The sequence below is a fragment of the Marmota flaviventris genome, chromosome 14 (assembly GCF_047511675.1).
Source record: "Marmota flaviventris isolate mMarFla1 chromosome 14, mMarFla1.hap1, whole genome shotgun sequence".
NCBI classification, from domain to species: Eukaryota; Metazoa; Chordata; class Mammalia; order Rodentia; family Sciuridae; genus Marmota; species Marmota flaviventris.
This window is the reverse complement of record NC_092511.1, coordinates 62,119,347-62,146,008: the sequence shown is the minus strand read 5'-3', so window position 1 is coordinate 62,146,008 and position 26,662 is coordinate 62,119,347. Positions and strand designations below refer to the sequence as shown.

General features: G+C 43.0%; 1 protein-coding gene across 1 annotated transcript in view; it reads left to right on the top strand.

The window, feature by feature from the left end:
* Slc4a5 (solute carrier family 4 member 5) overlaps positions 1-23,559 on the top strand; it is a 73,192-nt gene extending 49,633 nt beyond the window's left edge. The window contains exons 14-23 of the mRNA XM_027943830.2: positions 2,186-2,386; positions 6,200-6,313; positions 7,840-8,001; positions 8,761-8,939; positions 10,213-10,285; positions 15,540-15,608; positions 16,246-16,419; positions 19,940-20,095; positions 21,790-21,874; positions 23,451-23,559. Coding sequence (XP_027799631.2) covers positions 2,186-2,386; positions 6,200-6,313; positions 7,840-8,001; positions 8,761-8,939; positions 10,213-10,285; positions 15,540-15,608; positions 16,246-16,419; positions 19,940-20,095; positions 21,790-21,874; positions 23,451-23,485 — 1,248 coding nt within the window. The 3' untranslated portion in view covers positions 23,486-23,559. The remainder of the gene's footprint in view (positions 1-2,185; positions 2,387-6,199; positions 6,314-7,839; positions 8,002-8,760; positions 8,940-10,212; positions 10,286-15,539; positions 15,609-16,245; positions 16,420-19,939; positions 20,096-21,789; positions 21,875-23,450) is intronic.
* The last annotated feature ends 3,103 nt before the right edge of the window (positions 23,560-26,662 follow it).

Below are 26,662 nucleotides of genomic sequence, written 5' to 3'. Positions count from 1 at the left end.
AACGAGTGGACTAGTTCAGCTGATATGAGAATGGAAGATTGGGGAAATCCCAAGAGGCAAACTGGAAAAGAAAAGTAGGACAGGCCTGTGGGGCAGTAGAGGAACAATATCTGCAGGGAGCATTTTAAATTATATGTGGTGATTGAGGGATATGGCTGACATTCAGTGGATGGGGTCCCAAAATGCAAGACAGCATGAGACAGTCTCACACCAGACCTCCTCACTTATGTGTCATTAGCAAATCTTGAGGCTGAGCGGGAGGATCGTAAGTTTGAGGCCATTCTGGGAAATGTAGTGAGATCCTGTCTCAAAATAAAAAATAAAAAAGGCCAGGGGTATGGCTCACACATAACACACACACACACACACACACACACACACACACAGGATTAAAGCAATAGAAGCAGCAATTATAATTCTCATAATTCTGTGGGATGACTGGCTAGTTCACTGATTTCACCTGAACTCAGTTTTGTGGCCTTTCAAGCTGGCAAGCCTGGTAGGGATTTGTCACAGGTGGAACAGAATGGCTCTACCTGTCTCTCCATGTGGTTTTCTCAGTCTTGAGTTTGTCACAGCATTGTGTTATCAGGTTTCCAAGAGTGTGAAGGCAGAACCTGCAGGCTCCTTTCATTGCCTCCAAGTCACTTCCTCCCTCACTCTGTTGGTCTAAGCAGGTCAAAGACCAGCCCATATTCAAAGGAGTGGGAAAACAGACTTCCCCTTTGATAGGAGGACCATCAATGCCACACCGTACATGAGTGTGGATGAAGGAAGGCATGATTCATTAGGGACCTTATTGTAATGCTCTATTACACTTGTCTTAATACAAACATCCCTTATAGCTAGTTGTAAGCATCTGTTTACTTCATTATGTAACGTTTCTAAATATTTACACATTAACTTTTTAGGTTTTTTTTTTTTTTAGGTTTTGTTTTGTTTGTGGTGCTGGGGATTGAACTCAGGGCCTTGTACATGCAAGGTAAGCACTCTACCAACTGAGCTGTATCCCCAGCCCTTACACATTAACTTTTAAAAATATGTATTAAATTGGGGCTGTAGCTGTGGCTGTGGCTCAGCGGTAGCGCATTTGCTTGGCATGTGTGAGGTACTGGGTCCTATCTTCAGCACCACATATAAACAAATAAATAAAATAAAGATCTAACAACAATTTTTAAAATGTATTAAATTGTATTATATTTAAATAATACATTTTCTTCCTTCTTTTACTACTCTTAGGAATACATAAATACAGATATTCTTCAGTATTCACAGAGGTTTAACTCCAGGATCACCCAAAGATATCAAAATCTATAGATGCTGGGGCTGGGGTTGTGGCTCAGTGGTGGAGTGCTTGCCTAGCATGTGTGAGGCGCTGGGTTCAATCCTCAGCACCACATATAAATAAATAAAATAAAGTCCATTGACAACTAAGAAAATATTTTTAAAAATCCATAGATGCTCAAATGCTTTATATAAAATGGTATAATATTTATATGCCCCATCTCCTGGATATTTTAAATCATCTTTAGATAACTTATAATACCTAATACAATGTAAATGCTATGGAAATGGTTGTTATATTGTATCATTTAGGTGGTAATAGTAGTCTGTACATGTTTAGTACAGATGTAATTTTTAAAAAAATATTTTTGATTCACAGTTGGTTGAATTCAAAGAAGAAAAACCCGTGGATACAAAGTATATAAAATTTATATTTATATATAAAATTGCGTTGTTTTGCATGCCCTGAATTTTAGGATCTGGGACACAAACGAGGGAAATAGCTGAAATGACCTAAGAATGGACTGGCAAAGGAGTGACAGAAGGGAAGGAGAGGAGAGAATAGTGTGAGATGTCAGTAGACCCATGGTTGGTGGACAGGGACAGATGTCCAGCCTACTGAAGGGGAGGGCATTCCCGCCACTGCTGCATAGTTTCTCATTGCTAGCAAAGATATAGGGTGCACCCCAGAACACAATGAAAAAACAAGTGTCAGCTTCCAATCCTCCCAGGGAGCTGCCTGCTTATGACTCCTTGAACAATCCTGTCCCCTGGAACACCATTCTGTTACTGAAGGCATCATGGTGGTGGGTGTGTGGGCTGCCTGGGATAGCAAGGGGAAGGACAAGGCCAACCTGCCAGGAAGGTTCTGACCCTTTCTCTCTTATGTTTGGTCTCCAAGTACGATCCCCTTAACCTCACAGCACTGGACTGGTCCCTGCTGAGCAAGAAGGAGTGTCTGAGCTATGGTGGGCGCCTACTTGGGAACTCCTGCCAGTTCATTCCAGACCTGGCACTCATGTCCTTCATTCTTTTCTTTGGGACTTACTCCATGACCTTGACTTTGAAGAAATTCAAATTCAGCCGCTATTTTCCTACCAAGGTAAGTGCACCATGCAGTTAGGAAGAACCTATAGTCAAACAACTATTGAGAAAAATGTCATCAGCTGGGCTGGTGATGCCTGCCTGTAATCTCAGTGGCTCAGGAAGCTGAGGCAGGAGCATCCCAAGTTCAAAGCCAGCCTCAGCAAAAGCGAGGCACTAAGCAACTTAGTGAGACCCTGTCTCTAAATGAAATACAAAATAGGGCTGGGGATGTGGCTCCGTGGTTAAGTGCCTCTGAGTTCAATCCTTGGTACCCTTTGAAAAAAGGGCCACCATGTGGGCACTGGCTCATGTGGGTTTTTCAAGTTAAAACACATACTTTGGAGTTAGGGAGAATTGGAATCTCTTGTTGATAAGCCCTTTGGCAACAATTAGTTCATATTTTCAGACTTTTACCTTTAGTCTTCCTGTGCAATAATACCTAATGTGTTTTTTAAATTTTTCAGTGCACCGACAACTAATGAAATTGAAAATCTTGTCATGTGTTTATTGACCATAAGGCCATTTGACTTTCTTCTTGGAAGTTTCTGTTTAAATCCTCTTGCACAGTTTTTATTGGGTTGTTCTTTACTTTCTGATGTGAAAAAGTTCTTTATATATTCTGAATACAAATTTTTTCATGTTGTGATATCTTTTCCCACTCTGTGACTGACCTTTTTACTTTTTTTAATACATTTTTTAAGTTGTAGATGGATACCCTACCTTTATTTTATTTGTTTATGTGGTGCTGAGGATCGAACCCAGGGCCTCATACATGCTAGATAAGTACTCTACCACTGAGCTACAACCTCAGACCCCTTTTTACTTTCTTCTTCTTTCTTTTCTTTTCTTTTTTGGTTGGTGCTAGGGATCAAACCCAGGGCCTTGTGCATGCAAGGCAAGCACTCTACCAACTGAGCTATATCCCCAACCTAATTTTTAATGCTATTATAAATACTCACTGCTATTTTTTAATTTCAGTTTCTGTTTGTGTCTGGAATAAAATATGTATTAATCAAAACTGCACTTGCAGGCTGGGGTTGTAGCTGAGTGATAGGGCTCTTGCCTGGCACTGGGTTCAATCCTCATCACCACATAAAAATGTAAATAAACAAAATAAAGGTGTTGTGTCCATCTGCAACTAAAAAAAAATTTAACTGCATATGTGAGGAATGGCTGTGCCATGGGAAGGGATGTTTGGAAGAATTTTAGCAACTCACTCATACCATAAATCCCATGCATGCTCTCCTAAAGCCATTTTAAATAAATAGTATGACTAAGGGCAAATGAATATTATGAATAATAAACTCATTTAATAATAAATGAATATTATAACTATCATATGAATAGTTGAATTTTCCCCAATATTTTCTAAAGACTAAATAAAAGGTTCATTAGGAAGCTTTGCAAAAAAACAACTAAGTAAAAACTCATGGAACTGCAACACAAATGAATCCTAAAAACAAGCTTCCTCACATCCTCCCCACTCCCACCTACATCATCTCCCTAATTTCTTCTTACGTGAAAATGCTAGAGCAGTGGCTGATTCAGAGAATGTCTGTTATTTTCAGGATGAAAAATAATTTGCATAATATTTCTAGGGCCACCAATATTTTTCCCTTAAAATACTTAAAAACTGTTTTCTTGTCTCCTGGAATTTTGTGTTGCAGAGAAAAATGAGGTTACACTATTTTACACTCATCAGGTTGGTTAGCACTCCAAGCCTTGGAATATCAGGTATTGGAGATTGAAAGTGATAGATGAGAGTGTCAAGAGGTATGTTCAATTTGGAGGGCAATGGGCATTCTATGATAAAGCTGGAGATGACAGGACCTTCAAACCAGTACATCCACTCCCAGGTATATACCCCAGAGAAATTCTCATGTGTGTACAAGAACAGTCACAGAAACATTGATTCCAAGAGAAAAACTAAAATGATCTAAATGTAACTATTAATATGAAAATAAAGAAACAAATGGAAAATAATCATGCAAAGATTGAGCTGCAAATAATATAGACTACAGCTACATTTATCCACAAGGAAAAATATCATAAACATAATGTTGAACAAATAAAGCAAATTGCAGAAGATTACAAATAACATGTTACCCTTTATGTAAAATTTAAAAACAAGCAAAGCAATGCCATGTTTTGTTGAGGGATATGTACACACTTAGTCTAAGTAGAGACTTCATGGGAAAAGTAAACTCTGAATTCAAACTAGTGGTTCTCTTTAGAGAGCTAGTACAGGGATGTCACTGGGTGACAGGAGAGATCGTCCACTGGATGGGTAAATTTTTATTAAGGAGCAGGGGAGTTCACAGCTGTTTATTTTGTCTATCTTCATATGGGATTGGACCATATGAAATGGCCTATATTTGACTGTTTTGTCCTACAAAAAAAAATGGCAGATTCACATAGTTAACTTGATAACATTTTTATTTCAGTGCTAGGAAAATTGTGGAAAAGAAATATAAATGTAGCACACTACTTGGTTCTGCTGTGACCAACGCTGATACGATCCTAACAACATAAAGATGTTATTGATTTTCACCTTTCGGAATCCACTTACAGATAAAACACAAAAGATGTGTCTACACAACAGTGTATGATCTCCTCAGCTTTGACATGTAAAGATCAAAGTGAAGGCATCATAGGTGGAAGGGGGACAAGTAAGAGAGGTGGTGACAAGCTCAAGTACAGTGATCCTCACCTCACGTGACAGAGAATGAGAGATATTGGCAAGAGTTATGAGATATTTAATTACATAACACAAAAGTACAAAGGAAGCCCATAGAAAGAGTTTTAAAATGAATAACAGAAATTAGGAATGGGGAAAGGGAAGGAGGGGTAATATAAGTAAGTCTAAACTTTATAGTAATGCCTTTAATTAGTAAATCAAAATATGAAACTATAAACATATTAACTGTCATGGAATAAACCTCCAGAAACAACTAAAACCAAGACATATGTCAGGAAGGTGGGACCAGAATTAGAAAAGCTAAGGTAGGGACTTTGCTCTCCACTGTCTTTTTTACACTAAGTGATTTTTCAGTCAGTCACATGTTATATTAATACAATTTGAATGGGAAGTAGGATGTGTCCTCACCTGCCTCTGCCCCTTCAAATTGCTTTCTCTGAAGAGATATAAAATAAAGGTGGCAGATAGACATTGGGGGACCCTGTACCCTGAGACTTCCCAATATAGAATAAGGGGAGGGATGGGGTCAAGAGGATGCTTTCAGAAAGGGCAGGGAAGTCAGATCCAGAACTAGCCTGGAATAGGTCTCCCAGAAATAAGAATAATGGGCTGGACACTCTTGGTGGACAGGTTTGAGAGTAGCTAGAGGTCCCCTATGTAATTGGGGCAGGGGTGAGAGTTTCCCTCCCAGCCCAGGGGTGTGACAACCTGTCATGTTTTTGAGAGCTAGGGTTTCCTTCCAAGTTTAACACTTGCCCTCACCACCCGGCAGCTGGCCCCATCCAGTGTGTCATATCAGAACACATCTTCAGCAAGGGTTTCCAGGGCCACCCAACATCCTAACAACTCCCACTTTGACCACCGGTATCCCAAGCACTCTAAATGTGCCATAGCTCCTTTGCACCTGAAGGTAGGTGCTATCTTTATCTTCTTTTCATAATGGAAGAAACAGGCTCTATGGCATGCTTCCCCAAGGTCACACAGCCAGCAAGGAGAAGAACCAGGATTTGAGCATAGGCCTGCTGACTTCAGGGTCCTGCCTTTAAGGGGTCTCCTCTTTGCCACCTGCAGATTGGGTCAGCCTGGAGCAGGGTGGATGTTTCACTCACTAGCTTCTCTTTTTTTCTGTAGGTCCGTGCCCTGGTGGCTGACTTTTCCATTATTTTCTCCATCCTGATGTTCTGTGGAATCGATGCCTGTTTTGGCCTGGAAACCCCCAAGCTGCACGTGCCCAATGTCATCAAGGTTTGCCCCTTGCCCCTGATCCAGGCAATTGCCCTGCCTGCCCATGAGCTATAGTCCTTATCTCCTCTATGCTCAACATTCTTCTCTCAACCAAGTCACCCTGTAGGTTCTCAGTGTACGCTCTACCATTTTCTGCACAGCCTCCCAGGGGCAGTCCTTTGAGAGGTGGGTGGGGACATATTTAGAATGAAATCTTGCTGTGTACCCTAAGGAGTAGGGAAGGTGCTAGAATCCACACTCCAGTCCAGCTGAAGCCTTTTGACTTCTATATATGGGTTTCCAATTTCCTCACCTATGACAGTCTACAAACTTGGCCAACTGGAATCTACTGAAAATGACCCCTTGTAACAGTGATTCTCAAAGTGTGGTCCCTGGACTAGTGTCACATTGTCACCTGGGAACTTGTTCTTGGTGAGTCTGTACTCCCAGCACTCCCAAGGTGGGAGGACTGCTTGAGGTCAGGAACTCCAGACTAGGTTGGGCTAGTGAGTCCCTTCCTAGAGAAATGAAGGAAGGAAGGGAGGGAAGGAGGGAGGAAGGAAGGAAGGAAGAAAAAAAGGAAGATAGGGAAAGGAGGAAAGAAGGAAAGAAATGCAAATTCTCATATTCTTATTCCCATATCAGAAGTATGGAATCTGAAAGTCTTGTGGGTAGAACCCAGCAATTTGTGTTTTAACCGGCACTTTAGGTGATTCTGAACATGTTCAAAATTCAAAACCACTGTCAGAAATTACCCATTAGTCCATAGTTGGTGCCATTTTTTTGTGGCTAAGTTCAAGCCCTGTTCCCTCACAAATGCACCTGCCATCTAAGCAAGGTAGGAAGTCCAGGTTCTAGAATGTTCCTCTGCCTTTGAGGCCTTGATCTTCATGATATTTTTTCAGGGTTTTACTGAGTAACTTAAACACATCTCATACAACTCATGCTGGCTCTTCAAAATAAAAGTGTCCCTTTCTTTTAAATATAAAATATTATAAACGTCAGCTTCTGCAATAGCTAACCCCTTTGTCCCCTTTGCCAGTCTGAGTTGATATTCGGTGTTTTGTTTTGAAGTACTGGGAATGGAACCCAGGGCCTCAATGTACGCTAGGCAAGTGTTCCACCACTGAGCTACATCTCCAGCCCGCGGTGTTTGTTGTTTTACAGACAATTCTATAATGCACTGAACCCAGAATGCTTTATTCTTGTCTCTTGGACCTCATTTCTGCTTTTTGTTCTTTTGCAATTAGTGACTGCATATTCAGCTGCCTTCTGATCTTTATTTCTGTTTCCTAACCAATCCTAGGGCAATCACAGCAAATTATCCCATTAATTCTGTAGCCCCCACCTGTATTCATGCCACTTCCCATAGCTATGTGCCTCTGTGATCTATTTAAAGTTGCAGGTGCCTATTGTCCTTAAGGGAAAAATATTGTTCTTAAAAAGTTCTCCCAGTTGGGGAAAAAGTGAGGTGGTAGGAAAGGGGCCAGCAGGCAAGCACCTGGCAAGAGAGACAGGAAAGGGCCCTCTTCATTTGCTCTGCTCAGCCCACACGGCCTGACCGAGGCTGGTTCGTGGCCCCCTTTGGGAAGAACCCGTGGTGGGTGTACCTGGCGAGCATCCTGCCCGCCCTACTGGTGACCATCCTGATCTTCATGGACCAGCAGATCACAGCTGTCATTGTTAACCGGAAGGAGAACAAGCTGAAGGTAAGGCTATCCTTTGCCAGGAGCAAAGTTAGAAGGATTAAAGGAGGGAGAGGCTTCTTTCAATACTTTGAGCAGAAGACAAGTTCCCACTTGATGTGTTGTGGAGTGGGTGGGGGTGGGGTGACTTCCAGCAGGGCCAGATGATTTTGAGGACCAGGACCAAGCCCAAGCCCAGGCTGGGCCCCTGCATACAGAACCCTTGCCTCTTCCAAAGTGACCCTTCAACTCTGTACCTCCTGAGAGTGAATTTAGGAGTCTAGGCAGATGCTGACAGGAGGACAAGCCTGAAGTCATAAGGCAGAGGAACTTCCTTAGCCTCCTTGGTCCCTGAAACTCCTCTCTCTCTATGCTTCTGGGTCCAAGAAGACTTGGGCTACTCTCTCCTTGACCCCAATATAGACCAATCGAGGGTCCCAGCTGGGGCATCTCATTCAGGAACTGCAGATACTGTGGCCACTGGGTGGAAACCTTTTTCCCCGGGGACCCAAACCTAGGACTTTTCCAGGCCGGAACATCCCTCTCCTTCATTACCTATGTCCCTTACGTGGTTCACCCTTTCAGACAAGGTGGCAACTAAAGCCACCTTTGAGGGAGGTGAGACCTGAACACCTCTAAAGTTCTTACAGAGAGCACCTCAGAGTGGTAGCCCCTCAGAGTGCACTCTGGAAGGCAGAGGAGCCTTTGACTGTGTTCCACAAAATGGCTGCTCTGAGGAGAAACAGGCTCCCAGAAGCTTCTCCCATCCTACCACCTGTGCAGAAGGCTGCTGGCTACCATCTGGACCTCTTCTGGGTGGGCATCCTCATGGCCCTGTGCTCCTTCACGGGGCTCCCCTGGTATGTGGCTGCCACAGTCATCTCCATTGCCCACATCGACAGCCTCAAGATGGAGACGGAGACCAGCGCCCCTGGGGAGCAGCCCCAGTTCCTGGGAGTCAGGTAGGAGGAGGTCAGGGCCTGGATCACCTAAACAGGAGTGACCCATCTAGGGAAGGGGAAGGCAGCTATTCTTACCATTAAGGAATCTAGGGACAAAGGGTCCCTGCTCTGACAGCCCAGGAACTAGGAACAGGAGTGATATTGGAAGGGAGGGAAGAAGGGAGATGAAAATTTATTTCTAAGTGGTACTTTTTAAGAAAAAAGTTAAGACTATTAAGAAATAGTCTCCAAGTAGCACATGCACATGCACGCACGCATGCACACATACATATACAAATATGCCTATACACACGTGAACTCCAAAGATTCACCTCATAGACCATGATAGAACCTCTTCCTGTCCTTCCCTTTTCTCTTCTTCAAGACCCTCCAGTCCCCTGGGTCTCCTATTTTCCAATGCTTTATATTCTTCCAGAAAGCCTTCCTGGGACCACCACTATCCTCTATACCTGGTCCTGACATGTTCTTTCCCTTGCTCCTCATGTCATGCCCCACGCCAGGTCCCTAAGCTGTTTTGGGCTGGGAATCACATCTGCCCTATAGAGCCTCTGAGGCTTACACCAAATCCTAGCATTCTCCTAATGGAAGTTTCTCCCTACTGCCTTGGGATATGTAGGCTACCTGATCTGCTCTGTGAGAGGCTTCTCTGCCTCATGTAGGGCTCAGGACTAGATAGAACACTGTCCCCTTCCTGTCTCCTGAGCTCCTGGTCTAAGCCATCTTCCCCAGAGCCCAGGGCTCCAACCTGGGCTATGTTAGTGCCTGGGCACTCAGGAAAACTTACCTGCCTCAACCTCTGACATCTCCTCCACTGGAAGCCAGGCCCCCTTCCCCAGCATCAGCCATGCCCTGCCAAAGTGGGATCTTACTTCCAAAAAGCAAGGTAATCAGCACTTTTTATTACAACAATCTCCCAATGTAGATGTCATTATTATTTCTATTCTACTGGCTCAAGGTATCATGGTCTTGTCTGATATCCCACAATGAGTCAATGGCAGAGCCAAGATTCAATGGAAGTCCATCAGGATCAAGCACCCAGCTATTAGGCACTGTACTGAACAAGTTCCTTGATGCCCCTTAAAAATGCCGTGGCCTCCTTCAGGGGCGCCCCTGTCTTCCCTGTGTAGGGCAGCTGGGCCTTAGGCTAAAAGGCAGAGCCTGATGCAGAAGCCATGGCCTTGGACACAAGTTTGAGGGCCCACAGAGAGGCAGGAGGCTGGGAATGGTCACCAAGTATCTCTGGATCTCCCCTGACTGTGCTCTTCTCCACCAGGGAACAAAGAGTGACTGGGATCATCGTCTTCATCCTGACAGGGACCTCTGTTTTCCTGGCTCCTGTCCTGAAGGTGAGGCTCTGCATCCCACCCAGGGCCCCGTCACACCTGAAAAGACACAAAGCAGAAGACTCAGGCATGGGGAGTGTCCCTACACAACCCAGATATCACTGGCCAACCGGTCCCTAAAAAGGCAGGATTTTCAGTAGGCTAAAGTGATATTTCAGAGCCATTGCCACTGTTCTCTGTAAAGTGGTATCATCTGTGATCATCACCCATCCTCTCTGCTCTCTCACAGCCGCCCACACTCTCACCTTCCCAGAGGACACTGTCCCCTGGGAAAGTTCTGCCAAGTTCTGTCCCTGCTTAGATCAGGAATCACCCAAGCTCACTGGAGGCCTTCTTGCTCACCCATTTTCTGAAGTTTAAACCTCTGGGAGGAGAACTCTTAAGCTGTGTTCCAGGCCTATTCTCTGCTCCTCTGATTTGAATTTGTCGAGCTCCTAAGTGACTTTTTCCCATACAGTTGGAAGATTCTCTTGCTCATGTCCCACTGGACCCGCTGGAAGAGACTAACTACAACAGGGGGACATTGAGCCAGAATGGTCACTTTCCAGTCAGGACTAGGGTGTTCCCACCAGTTCTCTCAACTGCAGCCAGTCGCCTATCAATGGCCCTTTCCCTCAATCAGTGCACACATAAGACTTTCATTGCTGAATTAAGGTTACCTGTAATTGCTCCAATCTTTGCGGTTCTTTTCCCTCTCTGAATGTCTTAAAACAGCTCATTTTGGGGTTGACCTTATTAAAAGACAAAGACTAGAGAACCATGATGCTAATTGATTCATTTAGTATAAAAAAATATTTCTGGCTTGAGAATCAGTGCTGGGCACACCTGAGCAATTGGTTTAAGGTTGGGGAGTTTTAAAGAAATGTTTTCATTGTGTAGGAGACAGGTTACACACAGATGGTTTCGTTTATTTAAGAGTGTATTTTGAATGGCCAGAGAATGCTGACTTTTGTGGAAAGGGCTCAAAAGAACCATCATGCGTATCATTCCTGATACCGCCTGACAAGCATTTGTGTAAAAAAATAATTTGAACCTAAAAACAGCATACTTTAGTGGCCAAAAGTTACTAGAAACACTTTGCACATAGCACCTCTGGCTATCTTTGCAGACTCAGACTTCAGGCAGTCCCAGGCAGGCCGCCCAGCTGCTGAGCATGTTCATTAATTCAGTCTTTGCACACGAGCTTTTGATGCATAGCTGAATAGAAACAAAGCAGTTAGAAAATTCCACTATGGTTTCCTTCCTTTTGTTCCTTTTACAACATGATGGATTCTTTCATGAACACATTTCTCATATTCTGTGTATACATTTTCTAGGACTTTACACTCACACTTTTGACCTCTGATTTTAGTAAATTATTGTTTTTGTTCTAATGTTGTATATCTTCTTAATGTAGGTCACATGCTGACTGCAGTATAATTAAAATAATTGAAATGAGGGCTGTGGGGTATAACTCAGTGGTACAGCACTTACCTAGCTAGCATGCAGGAAGTCCTGGGCTTGATCCTCCGCCCTATAGGAAAAAAAGAAAAGAACAAAAAAAAAAAAAAAAAAGAAGAAGAAGAAGGAGAGAAAGGAAAATAGTTCTGTGCATAAAATTTGCATTGCTAAAGCCTTTGGTGTGGTCATCCTTTAAATGATGTACAGTCACATTGCTCCCTCTTGGGTGACATTTTGAGCAATAATAGAAATTCCCTTTTGTTACAATTCTTGGGCCAAATGTTGTAACTCTTTCAAGCTGTGTACTGTATTTCTCTATAAATGTATGCACCTTGTAAAATACATTGTTTAAAGAGAGTAAGTCAGATATGGGGAAATGTTATTGTTCTGACAGTCAAGGAAAAGTTTGCAAGGTTCCATATGGCTCCAAGTGCTTTGATAGTATCTTTGCATTCAATCAAAGCACAAAAGGATTTGAAAATCTGCCCACCAGTATTCTTCCAGAATAAGAGTACCCCCCCAAAAAAAGATCAATACACTTGATTTATCCAACGTTTAATCTATTTGACAAATTTTGTAGCAGAACTGACCTGTCTAGGGTTTTAAATTATAAGATTTAGGATTTCTGATTCAATTTTATTAAGGTATGTACTTTTTTATAAAGCTAGGCTTTCAAAACTGTTAGCTAACTAACTAAAGCATAATTAGTAACTGACATCAGTACTAAATACTGGATTCATTTTATATTTAAGACAAGAAATTTGGTGTAGCTGTTCAAGAAAAATATAATTAATCAAGACGTGAGATCCTAGACTCTATCTAGGAGCTTCTCTCTCTGCCCCTTCCCCCTCTCGTTCTGTATCAATGAATGGTTGTGTTGATATTAGACAATAATGTTTATTGTTAGAGGATCAGTGATATTCTTTAGGCCTTCCATCACTGATTTGTAAATATTTCATTATCTTGTCAAACGAAGCTTCAGTAGGAGGAAGTGAGCATGTATTTGACGGGTGATGTAAATTACTTAACATATTGAGCAAATTTCCCAGTCCACCCCAAGGCTGTGAAGTTTTGTTTTGTTCACACCTTCCCATGGCTTTTTGAGACCGAGGATTTCTGCATTCTGCCTCAGAGGAACTCCTATGATGCCTTAAAACTCCCTTATGGACCCCATGTTATTCTCCTGGTCCCTAACATTACAGAGGAAAGTTCTGACATCCTTATGATTGTAGTACTGTGATGATTGTTGATCTAAAGCTGACACTAGAGGTAACTTTCTGCCACTTTTTAGTTTCATTAATGTTTGAAAAGGGCCTTTTCCTGGAGAGTCAAGGAAGATTTGTGCTGATGAATCCAGAATTCTAGATCACAGCCCTATCACTGGTAGGAAGAAGAAGAAGAAGGAGAAGGAGAAGGAGAAGGAGAAGGAGAAGGAGAAGAAGAAGAGGAGGAGAAAGGAAAATAGTTCTGTGCATAAAATGTTATAGGCATTTGGGATTTTCTGGGAAAGTTGCAAATTACAAGACAATTTCCTTGACTTGAAAATGAGGTAACTTTTTATCAGTCACTGATGACTACAAATCATTTAAGACTTAATCCAGTTTGTTTTCACACTTAGTAGAGTAAAAAGGGAAATTGTAAGTGAACTTGAGTTTGTGTTGCTACAGATGATAGCTAAGTTTTTAAATTTAAGTGTTTATTTCTCTCTCAATTGCCTCCACACTTTGAGGGTGATTAGGACAGTGATTCCTTAAAATTTTTACCTTATCTCATAATTTGGCAAAAATCTCATAAACTATGTGCTAATGAAATGATGGAAGGGTCACATATTTCCTTTTATTTTGGGGGGGGGGGGTACTGGGGATTGAACCCAGGGCACTTTACCACCAAGCTACCTTACCAGGTCTTGCTAAATTGCTTAGGGCCTTGCTAAATTGCTGAGGCTGGCCTCAAACTTACAATCTTCCTGCTTCAGCCTCCTGAGTCACTGAGATTATGGCTGTGTGCCACTGGCATATATTTCCTTTTTTAACCTTTAGTTCAAATGTCTTGGATTGTTTATAGCATGTAGGTCCAAAGTGTGCTTTGTATGCAAACAAATATAACTTATCCTAAAATAGAAGTTATTTACTTGTCTGGATTCATTAACATTCTTAAATGGCATCTACAAGTTGAGCAGCCCTTGTTAGCATCATACTTTGTGATCACCAAAGAGTTCTACCACAACCCAGAGCAAGGCAGGACAGCCTTTGTTCACAGTGGCAAGAATTGGGTACAGCTAAAGGAGAGGATAAAATAGCAGAAATACAGCTTGGACAGAGGTGAAGAAATGCCTCAAAAAGTTTTTAAAAGCCAGGTGTGGTGGTGCACATCTATAATCCCAGTGACTTGGGAGGCTGAAGCAGGAGGATCACAAGTTTGAGGCCAACCTAAGCAACTTAGCAAGGCCCTGTCGCAAAATAAAAAATAAAAAAGCTGGGGATGCAGCTCAGTGGTAGAGTGCCTCTGGGTTCAATCCCTAGTACTCGAAAAAAAAAAAAAAAAAAAGAGTTTTAAAGATTTGAAATGCTGGGGACGGGATTGTGGCTCAGTGGTAGAACACTTGCCTAGCATGCATGAGGCATTGGGTTTGATCCCCGATACCACATAAAAAATAATAATAATAATAAAATATTTTCTAGTTGTGTCCATCTACAACTAGAAAATATTTTTTTAAAAAGATTTGAAATGATGATGGTAGTGCAGTATGAATTACATGAATCTACTTTTGAAAAAGAAAACAACTGTTGATGTGTGTACACATCAAACTCCTAGTGTTAGTTGATGATTAGTGGTTTTTATGTTACTAACACATTTGTTGGTCCCCCTGGAATATAGAACTTAAAGGGGTCCTTTTTCCATTCAATATCACAAAGCAAGTAACTAGACTGACTTGAGCATCCATGGCCCGAGCCTTTATTCAGTGACTGAAGAATGGAGAAGTAGGTTCCCAGCTCACATTTGACTTAACTTACTTAGAGTTGATAAGTTGGGTATAGAGCAGCAGAAATGAGGGGAGGGAATAGGTTAATGAAGGGAAGGAATATTCATGTAATTTCCTGCAACAGGTAGAGACTTCTACAAATTCAGATGCACTCTCCTTTTTGATCTACTGTTTCTGGACACTGTGTGGCCAGTGAGCGTGTCTTTAGCATGGAAACTAGATTTTAATGAAGCTGGAGATCAGCTGTTACTCTGGCAAACATTTTAGATCCAACTGGTTTTGGCTAGCCTACCTGAAGAGGAACTTTTGGTGTTCAGACATCCTGTCATCAAAGGATGAGGTAGAGATTTAGTAGGCAGTACCCTGGGCAACAGTTTACATACTTCTGTTTTGCTTCTTTTTTGTGATTGTGTATGATATGTGATTTTTGTTAAGTGGCCTTGGTACTTCCTATGATTTAGGTCAACTCACCAAAGGTCCCTGGCCCCCTGCAGGCCCAGCAGCTTTAGGGGCCTCAGCTAAGGCTGAAAGTGGAAGGGGCTGGCAGGAATAAGCAGTTTGTGGAGCTTTCCCACTTTCTAGAAATGTCTTCAGCCAGACCACAGGGCTTCCGTGGGGCTGGGAGATGGGCCAGACCGGAAGAACAGCAGCATGCTGTGCATCCCCACCTGCACCCACACTCTGGTTCCAGATCTTCTCTCAGACACCCTCAGTTCCTCCAAATATACACCTCCTTGGCTGCCTCTATGGTTGGCAGACACATTTGTCCAGAACAAGGAGACCAAGGACTCATCCCAGGCAGAAGTTCAATCCAAAATTCTGCTCTCATTTCAGTACATCCCCATGCCTGTGCTGTATGGAGTCTTCCTCTACATGGGCGTGGCCTCCCTGAATGGCATCCAGGTAAGGCCCTCCCCTCCCCACCTGAAGTCAGCACTCCCTAGTGTCACCAAGACCCCAAATTCTTACTCTCCTGGTTCAGTGAAAGAATAATAGCAATATTCTATGTGAAGCAAAATAATTATATGGGGCACTTTACAGGTGTCATTTAATCTATATAATTAGGTCCTTTGATCCCAACCTCACAGGTGGGGAGACTGCAACTCATAACTCAAAGCCTGGGTCAAGCCAACTCCAAAGAGCACTTCACTGTACCTCTCTCTTCTCTTCCCTAAGACAACTCCACAGAAGAAAGTTTTTTGCTTTGTTTTGTTCTATATTAACCACAAAATCCCAAGATGACTTGGATAGTTCATGGGTCCATTAAATTGCATTTTCCTTGAACAGACCATGTTCATTTTGCAGCCACCTCCAGGTCCATTACCCTCACCCAGGCCTCAGGATCCTCCCTCCCTCCAATATTGCATACCTGTCTAGACACCTCCAGAGTGTCTTACTTAATGCCTGAACAAGAGTCCCCTCCTGAGACCCTACCAAGTCACCCCTTCCCTTAACCCCATACCCCAGCGGACCTGCGGAGGGATGTCGGGGCTGGGAGTATTTCCTGGCAACCTTGCTGAGCCCTCGCTATCCTTGTTAGTTCTGGGAACGATGCAAGCTCTTCCTGATGCCGGCGAAACACCAACCAGACCACGCCTTCCTTCGCCACGTACCCCTGCGCAGGATCCACCTTTTCACCCTGGTTCAGATCATCTGCCTGGCTGTGCTTTGGATCCTCAAGTCCACTGTGGCCGCCATCATCTTCCCTGTCATGGTAAGGTGGGCGCGGGCTTCGCCGCTGCTGGGCAGGTTAGTCTAGGCAGGCTTCGCCACGATTGCGTCACCTTGCAGCACCCTTAGCTTTCTCCCCAGTGGCTTGGTTTGGTTCCTTTGGGTGACAGAAGCCAGTCCAGAACAAATTTAAAGTTGTGAGGCCAGACCAGGTGGAGGATAGAGAGAAGGGTGGAGGAAAGAATGTCAGTGTGGCAGGTGGATCCTGCAGTGACAACCCGCATGCTGAGGTCCCCACCCAACTTTCCTGCTGGGGGAAGGCCGGAATGTGGAGAAGCTGGACACATTCAACTTCAGACCCGAGTTCTCTACTGCCAAACCTCAAGCCAATCTCGAAAGCCGATGCATACTAAATATAAATCTTCTCCCTGTGCAAAATTAACGAATTTGAAATGGTAAATAGTATGTTAGTGGTGCAGAGAGGGAACAGAATCAGAGATCAGGAATTTCAAAAACCCAATGACAATATAAAGTTTGAGCTGGGCATTCTTTGACTATTCTTTTATATTTTATGGAAATTCGAAGTTATTCCAGAATAAAAAGTTAAAAACAGCCATGCCTGTAATCCTAGTGGCTGGGGACACTGAGGCAGGAGGATTGCAAGTTCAAAGCCAGCCTCCGCAATTTAGAGAGGCCCTAAGCAACTCAGCAAGACCCTGACTCAAAATAAAATATAAAAAATGCTGGAGATGTTGGGCTAGGGTTGTGGCTTATAGGTGGAGGGCTTGCCTAGCATGCATGAGGCACTGGGTTTGATTCTCAGCACCCCATAAAAATAAAGGCATTGTATCCATGTACAACAAAAAATATTTTTAAAACAATGCTGAGGGTGGGGATGTGACTCTGTAGTTAAGTACCCTGGGTTCAAACCCTGGCACTAAACATAAATAAATAAATAAGGGCTGGGATGTTGCTCAGTGGTTAAGCCCCCTGGGTTCAATCCCTGATCAAAAACAAACAAACAAACAAATAAATAAATAAAAATAAAAACAAACAAAAACCTGTTGCATCTGGCCCTCTAGATAACCCCACCAGAAGGAAGCTGCCCAGCCCTTGCTGGGGGACTGAAGCTTGGGGGCTAATGCTCCCAGAAAGCCTGCAGGCCTAGATTAGGAACCAAATCAAGGACACTTGTGGAAATGTGCACTCCTAGGAGATCTCTAGTAAGTGGTTCTTGACTCTGGCTGCTCTTTAAAAACTATGAAATCAACTAAATCAGAATATCTTCAAGAATCCCAGGCTTTGGTATTTTAAGTAAGTCTACAGGGAGCATAAATATGCAGCCAGGGTTGAGATCCACCACTCCAGGGAAAGGGACATGGATCCTCCCCAACAGTATCCTCCTGGGCCTCAGAGATTAGAAAGGGAAGGATAGTGATAGTCATGATTGCCAGTACTGAGTGCTGTTCCACTCAGCCCACACCAGCCCCTGAAGCACTACTACTTACCCATAGTTTACGATCAGAAAGATGAGGCTCAGAAAGCACAGGGAGTGACAAACTCAGGACAGGACAGAGCAAGATCTGCACCCCTCCTGGCCTTTTTTTTTTTTTTTTTTTTTTTTTTTGGTACCCAGGATTGAACTCAGGGGCACTTGACCACTGAGCCACATCCCCAGCCCTACTTTGTATTTTATTTAGAGACAGAGTCTCACTGGGTTGCTTAGTGTCTTGATTTTACTGAAGCTAGCTTTGAACTCTCTATCCTCCTGCCTCAGCCTCCCAAGCTGCTGGGATTACAGGTGTGCACCACTGTGCCCAGTGCTCCTGATTATTTTTAAATACAGTAGAATTCACTCTGCTCTGTAGTTTTGGCAAATGTAAAGAATGGTGATTCTACCACTGTAGCTGTGATACAGAACAGCTCCATCACCCCCAAGTTCTCTCTTGTTGCCCTATATGTAGACAACCCTTTGCCACCCCTGTCCCTAGCAACCATTGATTTGCTCAGAGTCAGGAGTTTATTGTTGTTGTGGTGTTTTGATTTTTTTTTTTTTTTTTTTTGGTGGTACTGGAGATTGAACCTAGGAATGCTCTGCCACTGAGTTACATCCCCAACCCTTTCTTAGTTTTTTATTTGGGACTGGGTCTCTCTAGGTTGCCAAGGCTGGCCTTAAGCTTGCAGTTCTCCTGCCTCAGCCTTCCAATTAGGTGTGCACCACATGCCCTGCCAGATCCAGGAGTTTTTAAACCCAGGTTTATCTGACACCTGAGCTCTTCATGCTCAAAAAATTATATCAGTGAGGAACCAGTATTAAATCCAGCTAGAAGGGTTTGCTTCCTTGCCTCATTTAATGGCCAGTTTTCAGTGGTAAAAAAGACAATATGTATAACAGACCATCCTGGGTCCACTGAGTTTGTTAAAAGATCACTTATTTCTCCCTTTAATTTGTCCATTCTGAACAGAACCAAACTTTCTTTAGAAATTCCATATAGCTTACTATATTTTATTTGGCTTTTGTTAATGGAGAGTTTGACAGTTCTTAAAAATGGGAACAGAGCAATTCACAATGGCCAGGCTATGGAACCAACCTAGGTGCCCTCCAATAGATGAATGGATAAAGAAAATATGGTATATATACATGATGAAATATTACTCAGCCATAAAGAAGAATGAAATAATGGCATTTTCCAGTAAATGGATAGAACTGGAGTCTGTCATGTCAAGTGAAATAAGCCAATCCCCAAAACACCAAAGGTTGAATGTTCTCTCTGATATGTGGATGCTAACACACAACAAAGGAGGATGAGGAAGGGAAGGATAGAAGTTCATTGGATTAGACAAAGGGGAATGAAGGGACAGGAGGAGGGATGGGAATTGGAAAGACAGTAGAATGAATCAGATATAACTTTCCTACATTCATATATGAATACATGACCAATGTAACTCCATATCATGTTCGACCACAAGAATGGGATCCTAATTAGAATAAGTCATATTCCATGTCTGTATAACATGTCAAAATGCACTATACTATATCAAAAAAGAACTAATTTTAAAAAGAAATGGGAGTAGAGAGGCAGTGGGTCTCAAAATGTGATCCCTGGGCCAGCAGCACTAACATCACCTGAGAAACTTATAGAGATACAGATTCTCAGGCTCTACCCCAGACCTGATGAATCAGAAACTCTGGGGTGGTACCCAGCAATGTTGTATTAACAAGCCCTCCAGGTGACCCTAAAGCACACTCAAGTGTGAGAACCACTTAAAGAATGACTATGGTTCTCCAGCCATGGTCTCTGTGCTGGCTCCCCACTTCAGCTGACACAGGCTCTGTCCCACACAGTCACTGGTAGTCATAGTCACTCACCTGGGAAGCCAAAGGAGAGGAACCAGGGGAGTAGGGGAGGTGAACATGGTTTGTGGGGACTTTGGAATGGCTCCAAAGACCGATCACAAGAGCTGCCTGAACTCAGCTGACTGAGGAAGAAGGAATTATTTAGCCCATCATTTTCTCTGAACTCTCACAAAACTTCAGCCTCTCTGTCTGTCTTCTACCACAGATCCTGGGCCTCATCATTGTCCGAAGGCTTCTGGACTTCATCTTCTCCCAGCATGACCTGGCCTGGATTGACAACATCCTGCCAGAGAAGGAGAAAAAGGAGACAGACAAGAAGAAGAAGAGAAAGAAAGGGGCCCACGAGGATAGCGATGAGGAGGTGGGGAAGATATGAGGCCTGGGCAGAGTCGGGGAACCAGTAGATCCTTCTGCTTCCACCAGGGCCAGGGAGAGGGTGGCTTTTCACGCAACTGTAAGAGTGCCTGCACCCAGTCCAGGATAAGCTAGGGCTTCTACTTGGCCTTGGTCTGGGATGCTGAGAGCTCATCTGTTCTTGTAAATGTCCTCAGGTTGGGCCAGAGCCAGTGAGCCTCCCTGCCCAGGAGCAGTTGACTAGCAAAGCTCACTCCCATTTCTGGTTTTCAGGGCCATTGTCAATAGTGGCACAGATTCCTGAGAGAATGGCCCAGGAGATGGTTCCAAAATGGAAGCCCTTTATAAGGAGTATCCTCCAAAGAATGGAGCAGGCCTGAGGGGAGAGGTCTGATGGGGACTTTTAAGTAGACTGGACTCTGGGATAGGCAGGAGGAACTAGAGATAAGCTTTGCTTGGGCCTACCCCGAAAGTATTGGGAACAAAAATTGGGGGAGAGGTATGTGTCCTCACTGAAAAGAGAATGGCTTCCTCTTCCATGCCTGGGACCACCTGATTGCCCCATCTATCCCTCTCCTCTCCCATGCTTCCTCCACATCCCACCCCCAAACACTCAGTCAGCAGACAAGGAGCCAGCCAGAAGTTATAGCAAATCTCAGAACATTAGGCAGAAAGAGTATCTGGTTCAAATGTTCATTACAAATGGTGACACTGTCCCTCCAAAGGGAAGTGTTTTACCCAACATAGACAGACAGCTAAATGTCTAAGAGGGAATTAGGAAATCATTCTTGAACTCATGCTTTCCATATACTGAACTGCCATGTCATTTCCTGAGACCATGCCTGACTCCCAATCTCCCAGTCTCCCAATTGTACCTGAATCACAATCCTTTATCCACCTTGTCCTGTTTTCCTGGGATCTCACCTTTTGCAAATTAAAGCTGTTCACAGGCAAATCCTTGCTCACTGGTTGGTGATTAAACCATCCTTTGATGGTTGTAATTGGCCAAAACTTCCTCTGTCTTGCAGGAAGGGGACGGTCTCAATTTTTTTATTTGTTTATTTTTTTATGTGGTGCTGAGGATTGGAACCCAGTGCCTCACATGTGCTAGGCAAGCGTTGTACCCCTGAGCCATAACCCCAGCCCCCATATAATTTATTCACATGTTTTTTTGTAGATAATTTTCAAAAGTAGATTCTAAAAGAAAGAAACAGAGTCCAGGTGTCTTTTAAAGACAAATGCTTATTTTTTTTTCATTGGTTCATTCAGTAAATATTGGAGTGGATCTCAAATGTCAGGAACTATTCCAAGGTTGAGGGTAAAGCATCTCAGGATTATGTGATACATTTAATGGAAAAAAATGGGATTCAATGTTCACAAATTCATTTTATACATGTCTTTATAGCAACACAGATATTGTGAGGTTCAGTCCCAAATGACTGGTTGCATGATAGATGAAACTGTTCTGAGGAGCGACATTCCTGGATGAATTCCTTTCCTGTCTACTGGGTATCTAAAATGGTGGGCCAATTGTGTCCATTTTTCCTTAGTGGGTCCAAGAGCATTTGCAGCACCCCCTGTTTAGTCTGGATGTGGAGGAATGGTGGTTTGCACATTGTGGATGTATGCATTTTCCATTTGGCAAGAAAGACAAAGTGGTTGTGTTGGTGTTTATCGGCTTTTCCCACTGTTTTTCTCCAGCCCCAGTTCCTCCCTCCCTCAGTTATAAAGATTCCCATGGAAAGTGTCCAATCAGATCCCCAAAACGGTATCCACTGCATTGCCAGTAAGTAAAACACATGGTGTCTCTCCCTTCTTACTCACTACTAATCCTCCACCTATTTTCCTAAGGAGCTTCCATCTGTAACTCAGGGGATCTAATCATTTTAGATGCCAGAGTGATGAAACCAGCCTAATTCCATCTTAAGATTGGGAGCCATCTCATCACAAAGTCATGAAAAGTTAATTTCTGTTTTACAATAAATTACTGTGATTTCTAAACTTGCTTGGAATGCCAGCCCATGCCTTGAACTCACCCATGCCTGGTTTTCCCTGACCGGATAACAACCCTCTCTGAAACCTTAGTGGCGCCTCATAAATTCTGGTGTTGGGATCTGAATTTACTCTCTAACTTGAAATGTTGTATTATCCTTGTCAAAATCCTATTATCTGTAAGTTCTCAAGACACCCCCCTTTTGTAACTTTTTGTGCTATAAAACCATGTTCCTAGAGAGCTGGGGTACTGTTCTCTAACCCAAGGATTTCGGGAGAGACAGTCCCGGCTGGAATTACAAGCCTGCTTTAATTTGATTTAAAATTGGAGTCGGTGGTCTTTTCTTTGCATCGTGGTTAAACAAGAGGACTCCTGTGATAGGCAGAGGTTAAAGTGAACTGGGCCATGAGGGTTGGGACTCCAACCAGATGAAAATTTCAGAGCACACCCTGAAGTCTCCTCCTTCACTTTAGGCAAAACTCCCCCATTTCTGCCTTTCCTCTGGCGTCTGCAGCACCATCCTGCCCTTTCCTGCCTTGTTTCAGACCACATCAGTCCACCTGGCCCATGGAGCTGCCCATATCTTCCAGTCATTGTTGAAATGATTGCAAGCTCAAATCAGAGCTGAGTGTTCCCCTTTAGAGAAATAGGTAGGCATCTGGGCAGCAAGTCAGAACTGAAGGTCCTGGGGTTGGGCTGTGATTCTGTATGAAGCACAAGCATCCTCCATGTGCTGAAAGAGAAGGCTTCCAATCAGGCATTGCTTACAAAGACCCTGCAAGATTCTCAAACTGCTTCTAATCCTTCCCAACTGGTGGACAGTGCTGTCTTTAAGACCACACAAATATCCTGATCCAAATCCTGACCTGGTGCTCCTAAGATAGTGCTTACTTACCACTGTCCTCAAAGACAGAGACTGGGGGAGGTCACCAGAACTCCTGCCAGGACCCTCCAGAGCCCCAGAGGCTTCCCCTCACCTCTCTCCATCACATTGCCTCAAGGTGTTTTTTGTACTCCTCACTCTCCCTCCACCTGCCTCCTGCCTCAACCTCCCAAGCTGCTGAGATTACAGGCATGTACCATGTACCACTGGCTCCCCATTCCCTTTTGTTGACTTCCATCATCCTTCCTCTCTCCTCCCTGGGCCTCCCCATGCCTCACTTCCTCCTATCCTGGCTCAGATCCCTCTCTGTGAAGGATTAATTGACCCAGAGCCACCCATCTCTGTGAGGCCCCAGTATTCCTCTGGTATACTGTTGGCCATGGATCACAAAATAGAAAAGAGGAGGAATGGTGGGGAAGCACGGAGAAATAGGATGCTCTCTGGCGTGACTCTCAAACCTGCTTCACATCTGACTTTTTCTTCCAGGAAAAAGATCTTCCAGTTGGAGTTATTCACTCTGATTCTTCTTTCAGTGGCTCAGAACTCGATCGAAGGTAAGGGCTATTAGGTAGATTCCTTGGGTATTAGCTAAGAGACTAAGTAATGGTCAGATTGGGGGACTAGGATTTCCCAGTCCAGCTGACATCTTAGTAGAGGAAGACAAAGGCTGACCAACCTGATTATTGGGGGGGGGGTGGTCAAGTAACAAATGTGTCTTCTTACTGACATCAATTACACAGTGACAAGCATCTTTCATGTGCTGATAGAGTACACAACTTTAGAAAAGGAAATTTAAAATATTATGTAGAATACTGAAAGTAAGTATTGAAAAAAAAAGGAAACAACATACAAGAAAGTTAGACATAGCTTAAGTACATGTTAATAAAAGCCCGGATACTAAGGATCAAAATACTAGGTTCGCAGGGTACAATGGCGCACACCTCTAATCCAGGCAGCTCAGAAAGCTGAGGCAGGAGAATCACGAATTTAAAGCTAGCCTCAGCAAAATTAGGTGCTAAGCAACTCAGTGAGACCCTGTCTCGAAATAATATACAAAATAGGACTGGGGATATGGCTCAGTGGTTGAGTGCCCCTGAATTCAATCCCTGGTACCAAAAACAAAAACAAAAGCAAACCCACTAGGTATTCTAATACTCTATGGGGTCACATAACAGCAGGACCAATTATCACTGGTCATAAGGAAAGCTAATTAAAAATCAAATATTAAATGAAGATAGAAACAGTCAAAAAAGGATTCAAGACCTATGCCAACAATGTGATTCCATGGTGTTCTTGATGGTTAACTATCCATGAAAAAAGCAGAACTGCTTGATGATTATACAGGGGGCCCAAAAATGAAAAAGAATTCAGGGGCAAGGAAGTCTTTGCCTATTATTACTAGGGAAGCTGGCAGGGACTGTGCTAACCCTAATGTATTATTCTCTAAATTGGACAAGGAGTCATTCTGTATAAGATCCAATTCGTAAGTGTAGAGGTATCCCAATTAGAGAGGCAGGTAATTTTCCATCCTTAGATAGCACTCAAGAGTTTTTCAGGAAGCATATAGGATCTCCTGAATTTGGGGGCAAAGCTGCTTCACAATGCCAAAATGGAGATACTTTTCACCAGTTCAAACCTCTGAGCTGCAGGCTCAAGGACACTATATCTCAGAAGTGTCACATCTCAAAATATGTTCCTTCATATCCCTTAACTCCAATCTGGGGTCCTAAGCCCTTACTGACACTGATCTTTATGTATGGATAGTCACAGAATAACAATTTGTCTATCCTGATTTATCTTCATTTAAAAAATAGTCTACACCAAATCAAATCTCTTAATTGCCCCCAATTTTAGGCAGTGGAGAATTTGGACCAGGAAAGGGCATTTCCAAATGCCTGATAAATTATACAGAGCTATGGTAGGGGTCAGAAATGGAAAAAAAAAAAAAAGTCATAACTGTGGATAATATTTCCCAATCACACTGGTGCCTTACCAAGTCTATGGAATTAGATGGAAGCAAAGATGACTAAATAGCAGGATTTTGCTTTGGTAAAGAAAAATGCTTAGCAACATGACCCAGTTAAGTAAGGTTGAGCATCAGAGATCTACCAGGCATGATAGTTGGTCCCTGGGGTTGTAGAGGGACATGTAAACAGAAGGGGAGTACCATGTGCAAGAACAAGAATGGGTACACAGGAGAGAAGGCCAGTGATCTAAGGAAGGTTATTAGCCTTATCAGGAGAATCTACCACAGATAAATAGGACCCTGACAGAAGTACAGTGTGGGACAGAGCATCTTAGGCAGTGGGAACATGTCTGAAGCACCATTTGAAAACATACAACACAAAGAGGGGACAGAGTGGCACTCAAACTAGGAAAGTAGGCAGGAGTTCAAGCATAGGTGGCCCTGTCTTGCTTAGGAGCTTGGATTTTATTCTTTAAATAATAGGGAACCAGTCAAATTTGTGATTTAGAAAGTTCGACTTGGTAGCAATTTGAAGAATGGGTTGAAATGGCATGAGATCAGTTCAATGGCTGTGGCTAAAAGCCCAGCAGACTGGATGCTTTGTTTCCTTGGTGTGTTGAGAATTCATAAGCAAAGACAGAACTGTTTGCATTAGAGCCCTGCTCTGGAGAATAGGGTTCAAAACACCCCAAATTAGCTAATCATTCTTCCCTCCTCCTCTTTCTTGTTCAGCATCACCTTGCACTTCAAAATCTCCTGTCCAACTTCACCTGCTTTCAGCTATCCCAGGAGCCCAGTCTTCATGGTGCCACAGGTGAAGATAGAGATGGAGTCTGACTATGACTTCACAGACATAGAAGAATATGGAAGAGAGGCCCACGGTGAGACCACCCTTTAGGATGATGCAGCTTCTCCCTGCCTGGGCAAGGGCCTGGTTTAGTTTTAATTGAGTCTTAACTTCTCTGTGCCTGTCTCGTTATGTACCGGAGTGGGTCCTTCTGCCCTATAGAAAACTGGCCATCCTTCAGTGGAAAGTCCTACTTAGATGCAAAGCTCTCTTCATCCCTTTGTAGTTATTACAATATCTAAATGTAAACATTATACCTTATTTTAAAATGCAGTTCAGCATAGAAATCATAACATTTCTTTTGAAATGAAAAAAAAAAATGCTTGCCTCTTAAAACCATAAGATAAATGGGCAATAGTCAATTTTATACTTAAGACAAGTATTAATTAAAAATTTTAAAGGTTAGATTGAAATCTAGGTGGTTTTAAAGAACTCTTAACGTACTCTTACAATAGGCCAAGGCTGGAATATTGTTTTGCAAAATTGCATATTTTTATGCAATTTTGGTTGGCTTTAACAGGTTGACATGTTATTACTTCTCCATGCAGAGTGATGCTGGAAAGGTCCTACCTTTTCTCTGAATCTCATTCAGCTCAGTTTGAATCTGCATTGTGGGCCTTGGTCTAGAAGTGTGACTGGGGCTTTCCTAGATTGAAAAGCCAGTTCCAAAAGTCTGTTAATGAAGGAACCAATGCATCAGAGTGGATAAAGTTTTTTAAAATGAAATAGTCACTGTTAAAGTGAACCTCAAATCACATGAGATCCACAAAGTGATCCTTTAAATTTATTCACTGTTTTTTTTTTTTTTTCACACCTGGATTCCAATTTCTTTATTTGGAATAGGTCCTTCCTACAAGTTTTCAATGACTGATCCTCAAAGTCAGA